Source organism: Pollicipes pollicipes, unplaced genomic scaffold, assembly GCF_011947565.3.
Source record: "Pollicipes pollicipes isolate AB1234 unplaced genomic scaffold, Ppol_2.1 Scaffold_5724;HRSCAF=6776_pilon_pilon_pilon, whole genome shotgun sequence".
In the NCBI taxonomy this organism is placed as follows: domain Eukaryota; kingdom Metazoa; phylum Arthropoda; class Thecostraca; order Pollicipedomorpha; family Pollicipedidae; genus Pollicipes; species Pollicipes pollicipes.
The window spans coordinates 47,105,095-47,122,321 of record NW_023596746.1 but is presented as its reverse complement, the minus strand read 5'-3'; the positions used below and the strand labels follow the sequence as shown (position 1 = coordinate 47,122,321).

At 56.5% G+C, this 17,227-nt stretch overlaps 1 protein-coding gene across 1 annotated transcript; it reads right to left on the bottom strand.

Annotated features, from left to right (window-relative positions):
- Nucleotides 1–377: 377 nt before the first annotated feature.
- On the bottom strand, nt 378–13,183 carry LOC119103656 (FERM domain-containing protein 3-like). The gene is made up of 4 exons (XM_037227271.1): nt 12,963–13,183; nt 2,990–3,094; nt 974–1,016; nt 378–551 (listed from the first exon to the last, which is right to left on the bottom strand). Exons 1-4 carry the CDS (start codon nt 13,044–13,046, stop codon nt 457–459), a joined length of 327 nt encoding a protein of 108 aa, XP_037083166.1. The 5' UTR covers nt 13,047–13,183; the 3' UTR covers nt 378–456.
- Nucleotides 13,184–17,227: the final 4,044 nt, after the last annotated feature.

Genomic DNA, 17,227 nt, shown 5'->3' with positions numbered 1-17,227 from the left:
GTGTGTGTGTGTGTGTGTGTGTGGTGTGGTGTGTGTGTGTGTTTGTGTGTGTGGGTGTGTGTGTGTTGGTGTGTGTGTGTGTGTGTGTGTGTGTGTGTGGTGTGTGTGGGTGTGGGTGTGTGTGTGTGTGTGTGTGTGGTGTGTGTGTGTGTGTGTGTGTGTGTGGGTGTGTGTGGTGTGTGTGTGTATGCAGCGCGTTGGCATCTTAGATTGATTGATTGGAATTGGGCAACGACAGACACAACAAAAAACAGCATATAAAAGCACATGTAAGTCAGATATTACTTATATGATATATATTCATATATACGTATATATATATATATATATATATATATATACTTCTTTTCATTCTTAACGTTAACTTGTCATGTGTTTCATTCTCTCAGTGTGGAACTGAATGCAGAACAAAGAAACGGCAGGCAGTGTTTTGCCATATGATGCAACGAAAAATTTTCAAGACGCCACTAACCGTGTGATCTCATCTAGAAGTTTGCACGGCTCAGTTGCATAGAACTTGACACAAAAGTAGAGAATAAATGGATCGGTTCCTGAAAAAACAGAGCACACATTATAACGCATTGTGGGAGCGGCCATTCAGCTGTCTCGGCAGACCGTGATTGTCGCTGCTGCGACCAAATCAGTACATGCTCAAGTATCATGTTGCTGCTGCGGATTTCGCGCCCGTAGATGCAATAGAGTCATGTCGCTAGCGAAATATCAAATTCAGGAGAACAAGACCGTGATGACACTTAGCGCACAGTGCTCTACCGCAGAAACCAGGACAAGTTGATCGAAAACCTTTGAAGCGTAATGGTGACAGCAACAAGATGCGATTCAAAGTGTGACAAGACAACGCACAGCAGAACGTAATAACGTTTGTCACAGACACGCATTGGTGCTGACCATATCGATCAAATATATCCCTGCTTTTATCGAGTCCTTGCGAATAGCTACTACACCCAATACGTACCTTTCAATTGCTTCGCAGCCTTCTTATTCGGGTTCAACCACAGCTGTGAAACAAGGCAGGTTATAAGCGCACCCTGGCAGCGGCCGTGGGGTAGGCTGGGCCGCCGGGTCCGGGGACAGCTCCCGAGCAGCGGCAGGAGGCACCGCCGCCGGTTGTTCGGAGATCGCGGACACGCGCCTCACCCTCTTCCGGATCTCAACGGGTACCACAAGTGATTATCATCGTGCATTTTGCAAAGTGTTTGAAAAAGTGTTGGGAAAGTCCCATTTGTTTTCCGTTTTAGGAAGGTGAAAATAAGAATGATGGTGCTGATCTGAACGACCAAGTTTTAATTTGTTTGGTGCCAACGAAATACGCACTTTTAACCCGCCGTGAAGTCACCAGTTCTGTCTATGAGCCTTATTGGCATGTGTTCATGTTGTCACTGTGACTTTACGACACACTCAGCTGCTGAGGCTATATGGCGTCGCCTGCCTCTCACCCTGGCAGGAAGGACGGGCACCGAGGGGGATTGGCATGTGCTCGCGACCTCCAAAGCTTAAAAATAGCTTGGGCTACCGAACAACCTAGGCTGTACTATCCAACGAGATATTTCGATGTTGACATTCGCAGCACTTAGGTCTTTGAATATGTAGCATTCTACCTCCGCATTTGTTGGGGACTTTGTCAACTTCAGTACATACATACATTTTATTAAATTTAAGCCAGCTTTGAGGTATAGCTGACGTTCATTGACAAAATTAGCATAGCCCAGACATAAAAACAAGCTACCAACGGTTCACATGATTCGTTGATTGTTGGAAATATTCCAGAGCTCTACAATCTTGAATGCATGAATAAACAAGACATAATACTCACCTATAAGTATCGGACAATTAAGCACGGTGGAGGAAATTGTTTGAGTGTGACTATTTTTGTGTTGGGACAAGGGAAAACATCACCATACCTAGACAAAACGAGCAAATGCATTAAGCATAACGAAATGATATAGCGCCGCAATGTGCAAACGTGGATCCAGAGGACATTGAGTATGCGATTGAAGGTTGATAACACGTCGTAAATCAATCAAACTGAAATTAAACACACTAATCAGACATGTTTGGGCATAGTTTCGCAAAAATGGGAATAAATTTGCGAGATCTTGGCCATTAGCTTCAGCCCTGGTACCATTGACACGAACAGCTGGAACCGGCTGCCGGTGCCTCAAATGCGAGGAATGTCCTGCGGTTTCAGACAGACTGCTGGCATCTGCTGGCGTTCATTCGCTCCAGAGCAGTGTGCGTCGGTGGTAGCCTCTCGAGCAATGCGCCGCGAGTGGATCCAAGCGATACCTCCGACTGCGTTTTATCTCGATCGCCGATCCTCGCACACAAAATAACGCCGCATGACTGAACAGTACGCATTTGCCACGTGCTCGACCCCAGTTTGGAGACCAAGTGTATGTCGTGGGGCAACGCCATGCTGTTTTGACGTCACTGTGCACGACGTCACTGTGCATGCCGCGGGCATCGGCGTGCATCTGTGGCCGTTCCGTGGTAATCCTCTTACCTCGGCTGAATTCTTCGGGCCGGTTGAGACGATCGATCTGCTCGAGAACACAATGCTGTTTGGCGATCACATAATGGATTAACGAGCGTGCTGGCTACCGCCAGAGTTACCCGTTCATTGAACCGGCGAGGCTAACGGGCTGGGCCGATCTTGCGCTCGCGCGCGCGTCTCTCACCGGCCGGCCAGTCTGACCGGCCGGTGGAGGACTGGCGGGAGTCCCACTACTCGCTGGAAGGTACGCGGCGGTCTCGCAAGCCGCCCAGAGTCGTGCGCTCTCGTGAGTGGTCGTGCACGCGTGTCGCATCATCTGCGTTTGTCATGTAGCAGCGGGCTGGGCAGTCTCACTGGGCGTCCGAGAAGGTGCACCGGCTACTTCACAGTGCACCGACACGCACTGGCTGTCCTGGTGAGAGCGGTGGGGGGGGGGGGGGGGGGAGGGCAGGGTAGACGGAGGACTGCAGCTCTCACCGGTTGTTGAGTGGTGTGCACGAATCTCAGACCGAAGTAGGCGGTTTCACGCAAGTGCAGATGTCGAAACACGCTGTCCGAAAGCTCCTGTCCCAAGGTGTCATCCTGAAAACAGACCGACTAGACTCAGGCTGCACCCTGATTCAGGGACATTGCATCTCATTACTGTCGTCGCCCGCTAGCTCCCAGACTCGGGCCAAGCCTGTGATTTTACTTGGAAGCCGTAAGCGAGCTCAAATACCATCTTGCAGAGAAACAGCTGCCGACGAGCTACTCGTAGCGGACAGGCGAGAGTCAGGTGGAGACACACGTCGTCTGGAAACCAGCCGAGGGCGAAAGGACATCTGCGCATTCGACGTTGGAGAGAACAATGGCATGCATGCATGTGTCGGTCATGTCAGTATCAGCAATGCAAGTGTCAAGTCAGAGCTTATGTTATGCTGTTCATTTGTCACGAAGACAGTCAGTGTTTAGTAGAAGAGCTCGGTTCTTGCCTCCAGACGCGTCACGGGCCAGTGGTTCAGTGTTTAGTAGAAGAGCTCGGTTCTTGCCTCCAGACGCGTCACGGGCCAGTGGTTCAGTGTTTAGTAGAAGAGCTCGGTTCTTGCCTCCAGACGCGTCACGGGCCAGTGGTTTCAGTGTTTAGTAGAAGAGCTCGGTTCTTGCCTCCAGACACGTCACGGGCCACTGGTCAGTGTTTAGTAGAAGAGCTCGGTTCTTGCCTCCAGACGCGTCACGGGCCAGTGGTTCAGTGTTTAGTAGAAGAGCTCGGCTCTTGCCTCCAGACGCGTCACGGGCCAGTGGTTCAGTGTTTAGTAGAAGAGCTCGGTTCTTGCCTCCAGACGCGTCACGGGCCAGTGGTTTGACTGAGATCGCGCGGCCCCTGAACTCCTCGGATTTACATAACCTAAAGCATACAGCTGTGTTGAACTGCATACGCGGCATAAAACATCAGGCTCAGCCAGCGGGCAGCACAGATCGGGCATTTTTATGCACATGACATGCAGCGGGCCGCTGCACGTGCACGGACTGTTTTCTTATCTGCGCACATCGGAATACCTCAGCCTGGCAATTAATCCACCGTCACTCGATGTTATTCATTTTGGTTCCCTGATCCCTTCATCGAGATCGCCGCTCATGATGCACCGAGCCTGATGGCAGACATGCGTGCTGGCAAATGCCTATTCAAGTCGATAGCCATATGGCCCAGGAACCCAGCCTAGGGCTCCTGGGCAACCTAAGCCCAGAAGCTGCACCGCGGCCGAAGGACACCACATCTCAAAACTGGCCGCAGAATGGCGACTAAGCCCCCGGCAGAAGCGCGGTGGGTGCGGCATCCCAAACCCGTGCCAGGAGCCGGCGGCAGCGCGCCAAGGCGGCTCTGAAGCCCAGACGGCAGCTAGCAGCAGCGCGCCGGGGAGGCTCTGTAGCCCAGACGGGAGCCGGCGGCGGCGCGCCAAGGCGGCTCTGAAGCCCAGAGTGGAGCCGGCGGCGGCGCGCCAAGGCGGCTCTGTAGCCCAGACGGGAGCCGGCGGCGGCGCGCCAAGGCGGCTCTGTAGCCCAGACGGGAGCCGGCGGCGGCGCGCCAAGGCGGCTCTGTAGCCCAGAGTGGAGCCGGCGGCGGCGCGCCAATGCGGCTCTGTAGCCCAGACGAGAGCCGGCGGCGGCGCGCCAAGGCGGCTCTGTAGCCCAGACGGGAGCCGGCGGCGGCGCGCCAAGGCGGCTCTGTAGCCCAGACGAGAGCCGGCGGGGGCGCGCCAAGGCGGCTCTGTAGCCCAGACGGGAGCCGGCGGCGGCGCGCCAAGGCGGCTCTGTAGCCCAGACGGGAGCCGGCGGCGGCGCGCCAAGGCGGTTCTGTATCTCAGACGGGAGCCGGCGGCGGCGCGCCAAGGCGGCTCTGTAGCCCAGACGGGAGCTGGCGGCAGCGCGCCGAGGCGGTTCTGTATCTCAGACGGGAGCCGGCGGCGGCGCGCCAAGGCGGCTCTGTAGCCCAGACGGGAGCTGGCGGCAGCGCGCCGAGGCGGCTCTGAAGCCCAGACGAGAGCCGGCGGCAGCGCGCCGAGGCGGCTCTGTATCTCAGACGGGAGCCGGCGGGGGCGCGCGGGGGTGGCTCTGTATCCCAGACGGGAGCCGGCGGCGGCGCGCCAATGCGGCTCTGTAGCCCAGACGGGAGCCGGCGGCGGCGCGCCGAGGCGGCTCTGTATCTCAGACGGGAGCCGGCGGCGGCGCGCGGGGGTGGCTCTGTATCCCAGCTGGCGGCCCGGACCCGACCGGCCCGACCGCGCTACGGGTGTCGTCAGCGCCGGCCTTTGTAAAGCAGGGCTCTTGCGGAAACAGAAGCCGCATTTTTTTAACTCCAATGTTAAAATGCCAGATTTTGTCAGATTACCTACCTTCATTGTTGCTCGCGTCTGAAGCAAAAGACAGCCTCGATGACTATCGCCGCGCATTGCACGCTTGCATTAACCAAAATGCATACAGTTCAAAGCAAGCCTTACGTCACGTGTTGAAATCGGTGCGTCAAAGGCTTTCCATGTTATTATGATCGGTGTGTAGTATGATAGATGAAATCAATATCAGTATCTCATCAGGTATCAGTGATCTTATAGCTGTCCCATTTTTATCAGGCGCGGAACACTTGTTCATATTGTCATTGCCACAAATAGTTGAAATAAATAGTTGAAGGTGGCAGCATTTTGTATATATATTGCACGTCGGTATTTTTCGATGCTGAGATTTTGCGGTGTTACAAAATTGCGTTTCTATATTCAACGGTCCTAAAATTTGGCTAGTCAGCATTCTGCGAGTCCATATCTCTCTTATCGATGGCTTCCGGTTGATGTCTGCCGGTATTTAGCGTGCTCATGTATGTTGTGCCCTAAGGGCCGGATGGCGTCGAACAGCAATGCTGAGGTCAATGGAATAGATCATGTTAAGGTCAAGGTGGCAAAAGCAGCATCCGGTGGGACTACAGGCGGGGAATATCTCGGAACTGTCATGCCTAGACTGTTACCGTACTTTGAACTACCTGCTATTACTGTCACTTGTGAAGTCACTGGAAGCGACTATAGACTGAACTTCGTGTAGTCAGCACAACAGCATCGGCCGATGCCAAATGTAAGCGCAAAATGCCGATGCGCTTCCGCTCTTCGTTTTTTGTTTTGTTTTGTTTTGTTTTGTTTTGTTTTTTGGGTGAGTTCACTAGCACCAGCTATTGAAAGGTCGGTCCTGGGAGGGCAGAATTCCATGAAAAGATTGGCCAAAAACGATTGGAAATGGATCCAATTTTACAAAGCTGTTATATAGTCCAGCGCCAGTGCTACTGGACGCTTGCAGTTTCAATTTCGAAGCCCACACCCAAACATGCCTAAAATCGTTTCGTGATATGGCAAACGGCGTTAAGCACCACTTCTTCGATTTAACAAGAGACAAGCAAGACTAAATGTAATAAATCTGCTCAATCCCGTATATAAGAAGCGTCTTGACAATATTGGTCGAATATACAATTTTCACTGAGATAAACACTGAGCTAGCAAAACGCGTGGAGTCACGGAATAGAGAGCTGCCTGACCTCCAACTCCGACTGTCCTCTTATTACGCGACATTATTTGGTGGCCCGTATCCAGTTTGAATGCCACCACAATGTCAACGTGGGACCAGCCCCCTAACTTCACAAGCTGGGTACGTCTGCGGGTACCCGTGTGGAACTGGTCACGGGTCGGATCGGGTGCATATTTGAGGAAGATTGCGGCAAAAGGTACAGGTGTGGGCGAGATGTCCACTAGCGATTGCGTACGCACTATACGATATTACTGCCAGCGCTTATTTTGGTCACAATTAGCTCCACGTACACTACGTTTACAGTCATTGGCGCGAAAGAGTAAGTATGGCTGTCAACTTCCCCGCAGCTTTTCCAAAGTCAAGACCCGAACATAACTGATTAGGAATGGGCAGCGGGTAGGTATGGGCACAACCTCATGGTTGGTGGGGGGTTGTAAATAACGCAATGTTACGCATTAAGATCTTTATTGGGACCCCTGAGCGCAAAGGGAGTTTATTTGCAAGCTTCTTGCCTTCTAGCTGGCGAGCTGCTTTGCTCATATGACCCTGTGCGACAAAACATCATGCGGTGTGCTTCTTTCCCCGTAATGTTCCTTTGTTGTTGAACGAAGCGCGACTGAGTGGCATCAAACAGTGAACCATGCCATTCAAAATCAGTGCTATCCTAAGTCATGAAACACTCTGCTCCACGGAGAACAGACAGCCTTAAAATATTACAGCCCGTTTGCAAGCTTTCTGTGTTGCAATTGCAAAGGTGAACCCTTCGCTGTATAAACCCTCGTCGGCTCGGTGCCTGCCTGCTAAATTTAAGGAGCTCTGCTAAACCCATCCAAAAGCCTAGCCCGATGTCTTAATCTGTGACCTCAGCGCAGCCTTTCTCGGCGAGTGGAGTCCGCCGCCGAGGCTTACTGCCAGCGGCGGCTGCCTTTGAACGGTACCAGCCAAACCCTGTGGCTTAAGCCGGCTGGCGCCAGCTTCTCCCCAGCAGTGAGAGGTGCGTCCGGCTACCCTGCTCACCGGGCCTCCGAGCAGCCCCGCCGGCTCTGCTGACCGGGCCTCCGAGCAGCCCCGCCGGCTCTGCTGACCGGGTCTCTGAAGCGCCTCACCGGCTCTGCTGACCGGGTCTCTGAGCACCCTTGCCGGCTCTGCTGACCGGGCCTCCGAGCAGCCCCGCCGGCTCTGCTGACCGGGTCTCTGAAGAGCCCCGCCGGCTCTGCTGACCGGACCTCCGAGCAGCCCCGTCGGCTCTGCTGACCGGGCCTCCGAGCAGCCCCGCCGGCTCTGCTGACCGGACCTCCGAGCAGCCCCGTCGGCTCTGCTGACCGGACCTCCGAGCAGCCCCGCCGGCTCTGCTGACCGGACCTCTGAGCAGCCCCGTCGGCTCTGCTGACCGGACCTCCGAGCAGCCCCGCCGGCTCTGCTGACCGGACCTCCGAGCAGCCCCGCCGGCTCTGCTGACCGGACCTCCGAGCAGCCCCGTCGGCTCTGCTGACCGGACCTCCGAGCAGCCCCGCCGGCTCTGCTGACCGGACCTCTGAGCAGCCCCGTCGGCTCTGCTGACCGGACCTCTGAGCAGCCCCGTCGGCTCTGCTGACCGGGCCTCTGAGCAGCCCCGCCGGCTCTGCTGACCGGGCCTCTGAGCAGCCCCGCCGGCTCTGCTGACCGGGTCTCTGAAGAGCCCCGCCGGCTCTGCTGACCGGGTCTCTGAGCAGCCCCGCCGGCTCTGCTGACCGGGTCTCTGAAGAGCCCCGCCGGCTCTGCTGACCGGACCTCCGAGCAGCCCCGCCGGCTCTGCTGACCGGACCTCTGAGCAGCCCCGCCGGCTCTGCTGACCGGGTCTCTGAAGAGCCCCGCCGGCTCTGCTGACCGGGTCTCTGAGCAGCCCCGCCGGCTCTGCTGACCGGACCTCTGAGCAGCCCCGTCGGTTCTGCTGACCGGGCCTCTGAGCAGCCCCGCCGGCTCTGCTGACCGGGCCTCTGAGCAGCCCCGCCGGCTCTGCTGACCGGGTCTCTGAACAGGCCCGCCGGCTCTGCTGACCGGGCCTCTGAGCAGCCCCGCCGGCTCTGCTGACCGGGTCTCTGAACAGGCCCGCCGGCTCTGCTGACCGGGCCCTGGACGAGCAGGTCGGCGTCCGTCGGCGGGCCAGTTCACACCGCCGAGGGGCGGACCGGCCTGCCGCTAATGGGCCCGGTCCGGTCCGGGCGGCGCGCGGCAGGGCGTCGACACGCGCCGCGCAGCCGACATTCCGCCGCCGCCGTCATCCTGCTCAGCGGCCCACGCCGTCGGACAGGCGCCGACAGCGGCGATGCCGGTGGCACGCGAGCAACCCTGGAGAGTCCAGCCGACCTGAGGAGCCCAGCTGACCTTGGGAGCCCAGCCGACCTGGGAGCCCAGCCGACCTGGGGGGCCAAACGACCTGAGGAGCCCAGCTGACCTGGAGAAACCGGCTGGCCTGGAATATCAGCTGACCTGACGAGCCCAACCAACCTGAGGAACCCAGCTGACCTGGGGAGACCAGCTGATCTAGGGGATGAGCTGACCTGAGGAGCCCAGTCGACCTGGCGAGACCAGCCGACCTGGGGAGCTCAGGTGGGGAAGCGCTGTAAGCGAAGCTCTGCTCTTCCAACAGACATGGCTGGGAAGGCGGGCGAGCGGTGAAAGGAAGTCAGGACTGGAGTAGGTGCAGCGGAGCGGAGCCCGTGCAGCTGGACAGAAGGGACTGGGGCCGGCAGTGCCCGGGCGACAGGGCTGGTTGTAGGTGGGGCTGGGGAGGCAAGACTGGGAGGTAGAGGTGGAGAGGCAGGGCAGGGGAAACCTGGGGGAGGCGGCTGGGGAGGCGGGGCTTGCAGATGAGCTCGTTGGCAGAGCTGACGGCGGGTGAACCCGTCCGGCCGGTCGGTCGAACTGGGACAGACAGCGGTGCAGGCTGGCTTTTTGCAAGGTGACAGCTGAGACTAAAGTAACGTAACTTAATAGCAATGGAAGATTTCCCTTGCCGAATAAAAAGTAGCTGTGGTATTAACTCTGCAGCGTGTCGCAAAAAAAACACCACAAAAAATGCAGACCGCATACCAATAATGAATCACAAGTGTTCGAAACCTGATTTTGCACGGGCACAGTTGAGAGTATCGTGATAGAAAGCCCTGGATTTGATCACAGTTCGCACAGTTCGTTTTCACATTGACCGATTGCAGCTCTGATAGATCAGCTTGTGCCATGATGAAGTGGCTTATCTGCATACGAAACACGCCCACTCAATATCTGGGAACTTGTTACAAGCAATGCAAATTAGCACTATCTACGCCTCGAGTGACACTGAAGCTGCTGTGAACTCGTGCGTACCCGGAACAAGCTGCAGGTCGATGACCAGCTAATGCGTGCTAATAACATTCACAGACAGAGGGCGGCAGCTGATCACCAGCCACGCCTGGTCTGTGCCGGAGTTGCGCACCTGGCTCCGAAGAAAACACCGCTCCACTTGGCCTGCGCCCACACGCTCCGCTGTCGTCCTGACACGCGCGTGTGCATCAAGCATGCCTGCCCCTGTCACGCCTGGCGACACGTGTCGCATCAAGTCGGCGCGGACTGGAGCCCCGCATCGGCGTGCCGATGGCAGTGGCACGCCACGCGTCTGCACGTGCTGCGACATTTGGACAGGGCGCGCGTCGCGACACGGCACCGTCCGCACCGCTGGCGGCTTAATAAGCCGACGTCGAATGACGCGGTGCTGACGCACTGGCGCTGAACGCAGCACGCTGCTGGAAACTATACGCTGCTGCTGGTAGCTGCACCCCGTGCTGCAGCAGCACCGCGAGCGTGGCGAGCGGTGCTATGGACGTGAAGTACCGCGTCGCTATGGGCGTGACGTAATGGACGAAATGGACTTTGGTTTGGCGGGGGGCTCACTTTGGAATACACACTGGTACGAATGACGCGGTGCTCTGGATAAGGCAACATTACTTGATGTTTCAATGTTTTGTAACATTTTGTGGCTCGTTTTCTTGCCACATTAGGTGATGAATATGAACTGCTGTATTTGGTGAATTGTTTGTCATCGATAACGTCACCAGACACGTTCATGCAATGCTTTTTTCAAACACGTCAGGGATAGGCAAAATTGCTTTTTGAGAGAAAACTCCAAAACACCATTAGATCAAAATAGTATGTGATCCTAATAGCTTTAAAATGTTAAGAAAGCCTATCAAACTACCGTTAAAGCTGCCCTTAAACTGTGCCGTGGCGGGGCCACGTCCATTATACCTGCAGAACGTGACATCGAACCCCTGAGCTTAACGAACCGAATCTAACACTGAACCATGTACCATTCGGATTTTAAAAACCAGTAAACGTACCAACCCACACACGTGACAGCTAAGTTTTTTGTTGCTAAATGTAGCAGAGTGAGGTAGAACCCGGGAGAATGTATTTTTCCGAAGCAAGTCTTACTTTCATCGCGAAAAGTGTTGGTTAGGTGACCACACATCGGATATGTACCCATCTAAACGTTCTTGCCGCAGCTTCATTCCGCAGTATGTTGACGGTGAGTTATGTGCATAAAACAACGAATAACGCAAGATATCAAGCCTTAATTCCCTGAGGCAATTTGCGCTGTTTTGGTTGTCACAGCCGTCATAGTAATGTCACATTTTGTGTGCCACTATGCCAGCTGGCATAAAATTTTTGTAGTGTTCATGCTGTTTCACTTTCGACCGGCTTTTTGTGTCGCAAAGAAATAGTTTTCATACAGTGCAACAGCTGCTTCTGTTCTGAATTTCATATGTGACAACTTCAGCGTCCTTTACCTCTGACAGCTGCCAGCGAACACTGACCGACACCCTGCCAGCGGCAGTTGTCACAGATCACCACGCCCTGCGTCGGTACAGATCTGTTTCGAAATGTGTTGACCACAGACCCGGCCGTGACCCAGCTGTGTCCTCTCCGCGGGCTCGTCAGCCGGCATTCCGGTGGCGAGGCATGCCTCGGGGGCCCGGCGTCCGGGGTCATAAAGAGGCCGGCCTGACGCACGTGGCGGCGCCGACCGCACCGCCGCGCCTCGCACAATAGACCATAAAACGGCCGCGGCGCCTGGGCCAGCGCAGACCAGCCGTGATACCGTGTCGTCGGCGCCGGGCTGAATTCGACGGAAGGTCGCGACGGACGCTCAAACTTGAACCCAGAAAAGGCCCGGCGCAGAGAAACTCATTGGGAGTTATTGACACACCAGTCCGCCAGCGTGACGGAAATGCCCACGCACAGAGAGGGCACCGGAGGAGTTCACTGCACGATGGGTCGCCCGTTCGCCAGGAATACTCCGGCACAGACAGGCTGATGGAGCAGTTTACGGCGCGGGCGGTACATTCTCCAGCACAGAGGTGTCGGAGAAAGTCGGAGATTTTCGTTAGGCCACTGACGTGTATTCAGTTGACACGGGCGTATTTCACCGCAACTTTTCATTGTTTTGGACGCTGCGAGCATCGCTAAAAAAATTTTTGCGTGCTCGCGACCACCATTGGGAGTGGTTTGTAGTGTGTTATTGCTATTATTGCGTTGCAGTCACCGCCGATTACACTGCTCCGCATCGCAGTCGCCAGCAAGTGCTGCGGAACCCAAACTGGCACAGCACCACATTCGCGCAGTCAAAAATGTCCTTTGTCCCACACAATCCAATAACAGTGAGAGCGTTTATTACCACTTTGACCATGTCTGATAGCGCTCCCTTACTCCTGAAGCAGCGATAAACATACTGGAGTCAGCACGGTAATCTCCGTACATTCTGATCTAACTACGGTTCAGATTAAACTGACTAATTCGGTTCTTGCGCACCAAGTGGCTTCAGCTGGCCATCAGAGGCGTTTCTAACCATGATCTAAGGAAATATCAGTGAAAGTAGACGTAATTGGATGTCATCACACCTATAGACAGCAAAGGCAGCATAAAACGCCTGATATACATAATTTACTACAGTGAAGGTGCCTGAACATTCTGTTGTCTACTCGGCCCTTCAAAACTTATGACCGTTATTATCACAAATCGTCACTTGACACATACAGCAGATTTATCTCAAATGCACTCGGCTCACCCGACGCGTCGTGCCTCCTTGTTCTGATAATGCTGCTGGAGAAGCAAAGATCCATGCCAAGGGTTACCAGCGTTTGTAGCTTGTCGCCTCTGCTGTTATGATTCCACTGTTGTTGTTAATTATTCTGTGATGTGCTTTCATGCTGGTCAAAGCATGCACTTTTTAAGCCCTCGTGTTTTGTCCCGCATAGCCCCAACCTCAAAAGACGCTGCGGTCGCCTGAACATTGCAGATCGCTCGGCAAACGTCCGGCTTTGCTGACGACAAAATGGAAACTACATAGACGAAGTGACAATGAACGCTGTCTACAGGGAAAACGGTGTGTGTTACTCACCCGGATGTTTTGAGTCAGTTCCTGTCCGTCTAGAAGAACGATCTTGCACAGATAGTTGTTATTCGCTTTCCGAAAGCAGTTCATATTGAGTGGCAGCAGCCGGCCACAGCCAGGCCGGCCGACGCGTCACGTACACTCTCCGACAGGCGTCCTGAGCAGCGCCAGAGACTGTCTGATGACCGCGACTGCCGGAGACTGCGGGATTCCTCCAGCCGGTTTCCAGCCCTGCAAAAACGGTAGCGTGCCACCAGCGAAAAATCGCCCAGCAGTGAACACTCGTGTCTGAGGCTATGACGCTAGCGTTGCAGTTACCATAGCCAGAAGAGTATCAGTTTAGATCAAAGAGCCCACGCACTCTCACATGCACTCACGTCCATTTATACTCCCAGATGAATGCGTTCCCATTTGCTCTACAGCAACACAGCACAGCCAACTGTTGCTAACTTGCACCTCTTCACTCACACTTGTTACCCTGGCAGTACCCTGGTGCTCCGGAGTACACACCACCTCCATCCACACGCATTCACGCACACACAAACACACATACGCACACACGCACACACGCATTCTTCCTCACATTTCTTCATTCCCTCTCTAATAAAATATACATTCCTTCATCACGTCTTCTAAGGTGGTGATTTGTATGGTCTTAACACAAACTATGGTGTCTTACGCAATGAAACCATTCCCTTTTTAGGAATAGTTTCATAGAAGAGCGTACGTTTCACATACGCTCGATTTAGCCATAGTTATTCTGACATTCTATCGACATCTGTTGCTGAGTTGAATAATTATGTGAAACTTGCTATTAGATCAACTACATAGAAATGAAGCATATTGCCAAAACAAATAAGTCGTTAATGTTTATTTTTGGTGAAATAAATTATTTCTTTAGCTGCATCTTCAAGATACAAACTGTCCCGTCGACAAAAGCATTACAGCATCAGCTTCAGGATGAAGTGAAATGAACGCCCCAGGCCTGCTCTGCGCAGCCATATGTGCTAAGGGAAATGTCTTCTCTAAACAGAAATGTCACCTCAGCTCAACGGCCGACCAAAATGTTTGTTTTTTTTTGTAAAATCGTGCAATGTATGTTGGTTCTCTCGCTCCCAGACGATCCTGCCACGACATCCAACGCGCAGGACCGTTTAGAGTATAGCATGCTGGTGCGACCTGCGCAGTCGCCAACCAGGCCACAGGTCCCTGTTGCTTTTTCCGGATGCGCCGCGCATCCGCACTTCCGTCTCGGCGTTACTCCCGCGGCTAGCTCCAGCCCGCCCAGCGACGGCGGGGGGGGGGGAGGGGGTGCTGCGAGGGTGCGACCAAACCAACAGGCAAACAGAGCGGCGTGGCCGTCCTTTGTTGGCGCGGTGTGCTCGAGGCCGTGGTACTGATCTGTCGGCGCGCCGAGGCGGCACCGGGGCGGCTCCTCCCTGATCGTATCAGGCGACCGGCAGCTGCCGCCGGTCGCCGTCGGCGGGACTGGCGGCGGCGGCAGAGGCCGGCCGCCCGACCCGCGACGGCCCGGACAGCTGGCCAGCCGGCGTGCAGGGGCGCTACCAGGAGCGCCCGAAGGCGGGCTGTGAGCCGTCATCTAACAAGTAAGCCGTAGCGCTCCACAGATAAGACAATGACGTGAACGGACAGCTATGACTGGAAATAAGAGCAGTCGGCTCGTGCCGATGGCGCCGCCGCCGGTCGCGTGACCCGGCCTCACGCGGCGAAGGGCGGGTTCGATACGCCGTGGGCGGACCACCCAGCGGCGCGCACCTCACCACAGTTGGAGGTAGTGCCGTGTCACGCGGCTCGAGCGCGCCCCGGGCCGCTCCAGAGCGCATGTCCGGCTTGACGCATCGCGCAACAACGCGCCGGCCGCGGCGGCACGCCGCCCCCGGCCAGGGGCGCACCCAGGCTCACATCCGGAAGGCGGCACTCGATGGGGCGTAGGGGGACGGGCAGGTACAGATAATAATGGGGGATTCTCGACTGTGATGTGCAACGGCACGCTCTAACGAAGGTAACCTTTACCGGTCCCATCTTCCTACAAAGTGAAGAAGGGAGGCCTTTGAAGCACCTCCAGGTTCCATACGGCCCTGCAGCGTGGGGTCATGTTTGGACCTACCCGACCTGTTGAACAGCTCGGTGCTCCCTCAAGGGCCCCCTTCGCGCCGAATACGACAGGAATAACGGCGCTCCGCACACGCCGCCTCGGCGGCCTCGGCGGCTGGCTACCACAACAAGAGGTGTCAGAGACGGCTTAGCCTCTGTACACAGCCGGAGGGCACGGGACGGTGCGGGGGTGGGAGGACGCCGGCTTCAGCAGAGTCAAAGACCTTAGCAGTGAGGCTGGAGCCGGCGCCGGGCTGGGTAGTCCCAGTCTGCTGCAGTCTCGCGACGTTCCGAAAGAATGCCTCTCAGCCAGCCAATGGAAGCGTGCAGGAATGTAAGGGAGAAGTTGTCTCTCACATGACTAGCAAAACTGCATGTCAAGCATGTGACATTGTGTTTCGAGGAGCGGTCACCTCCCCCTCCCAGTTCGCGGCTATTCTCCAATATTGTGTGCCCCCGTCTTTGGCTGACCCTTCTACGTCCCACGCCGGCCGCAGCCCACGCCGGGTCTGGCCGGCCACCTGAGCGGGGGTCCTGGGTCACGCCGGGTCTGGCCGGCCACCTGAGCGGGGGTCCTGGGTCACGACAGCAGCCTCCGCGTCTTGCCCAGCGTCACGCGCGGGACGCACGGGGTCATTCTTCCCGCGCAGAGGGCGGCGGGACCGCAGCGGGATAGGATCACCGGCCGCTCCTGCAGAGCGGCCCTCGCTGCTACAGCGCGGCGCGGCACGCAGCTGGGGGCGGCCAGAGCTACCTGTGTTTGGAGCTGGAGAGACTGCCGTCACGCGACTGAGACACGATGCAAGCGTGGCCTTCAGCTGGCTCTGTGGCTCGCTGTCGGCTCACCTGGCAGAGAGAGATTCGCAGGAAAGGCAGAGCTTCGGTGCGGGATCACCGGCTCGATATTTTCATCCTGAGCACGCTGTCTGCAGCAGCTGTTGCTAGTTCAGCTCCCGCACCATTATGATTGCAAGGCTACGAGGTGGACCGTGCCAGCCGCACCGAGTAGGGAATGATCAGTGTCGCAAACCAGCCACCCTGGCCCATTTCATCAGATTCTACTGAGGCATCGCGGGCAGACAACTGGCCAGCGCTGGGATCCAGTGGTCGTCCACCGCACGCCCACGGAGCGTGATACAGGGCCCCGCGCCGTGCGCCACAGCGAGCCCCTGCCTCCGCCGCGCCGAGTCTGGCCCAGCTGCGCACCCTGTGAGCCGGGGCCGTGACGACCCCGCCGCCGGACGTCGGCGTCACCAGGCGACGCAGCCTCGCGACCCCGCTGCCGGACGTCGGTGTCACCAGGCGAGGCAGCCTCTCGACCCCGCCGCCGGACGTCAGCGTCACCAGGCGACGCAGCCTCGCGACCCCGCTGCCGGACGTCGGCGTCACCAGGCGACGCAGCCTCTCGAACCCCCGCCGCCGGACGTCAGCGTCACCAGGCGACGCAGCCCTCGCGACCCCGCCGCCGGACGTCGGCGTCACCAGGCGACGCAGCCTCGCGACCCCGCTGCCGGACGTCGGTGTCACCAGGCGACGCAGCCTCTCGACCCCGCCGCCGGACGTCAGCGTCACCAGGCGACGCAGCCTCGCGGCGCTGCGCCGGCCAGCTCGGCCAGGGCCGTGTGAGCAGCCCGGCACGCCACCGCACACATGCCAGCTCAGGATGCAGCTGATTTGCGTGTGATATGTTTATCCGAGGTGGATTAGGGACGGGCAGGGGAGTGGCGACTACTTCCCGACCCAGCTACGACACAACTTAAAACATGCACAGATTGCTGTGTGGAAAGAACCGAGACCAACTGTAATTGTAGCACCTCAACCTTTTGAGAGTTTTAGCCCCACTGAAATACAGAACCGAAGACCACCGGAGCGGTGAAAACGTGTGACCCCCACCAAGAGCCCTCTATTGCATTCGTCAGTGAGGCTTCATGGGGGCACTACATGTGGCGTGCTTGACAAACTGTCGAGTATTATAGAGCAGCGCTCTCCATTAGTGGCCACAGTTTTTGAGAGTTTTTCAAAGGAATGCCGTCAGGCACAGCTGCCGATGGAGTTGCTTCAGAAGGCAGTGAATGGCAGACTATTCTAATCTCTATCTAGCTCCCTCTCTCCCTCTCCCTCTCGCTCTCACTCCCCCCTCTCTCTCGCTCTCTCTC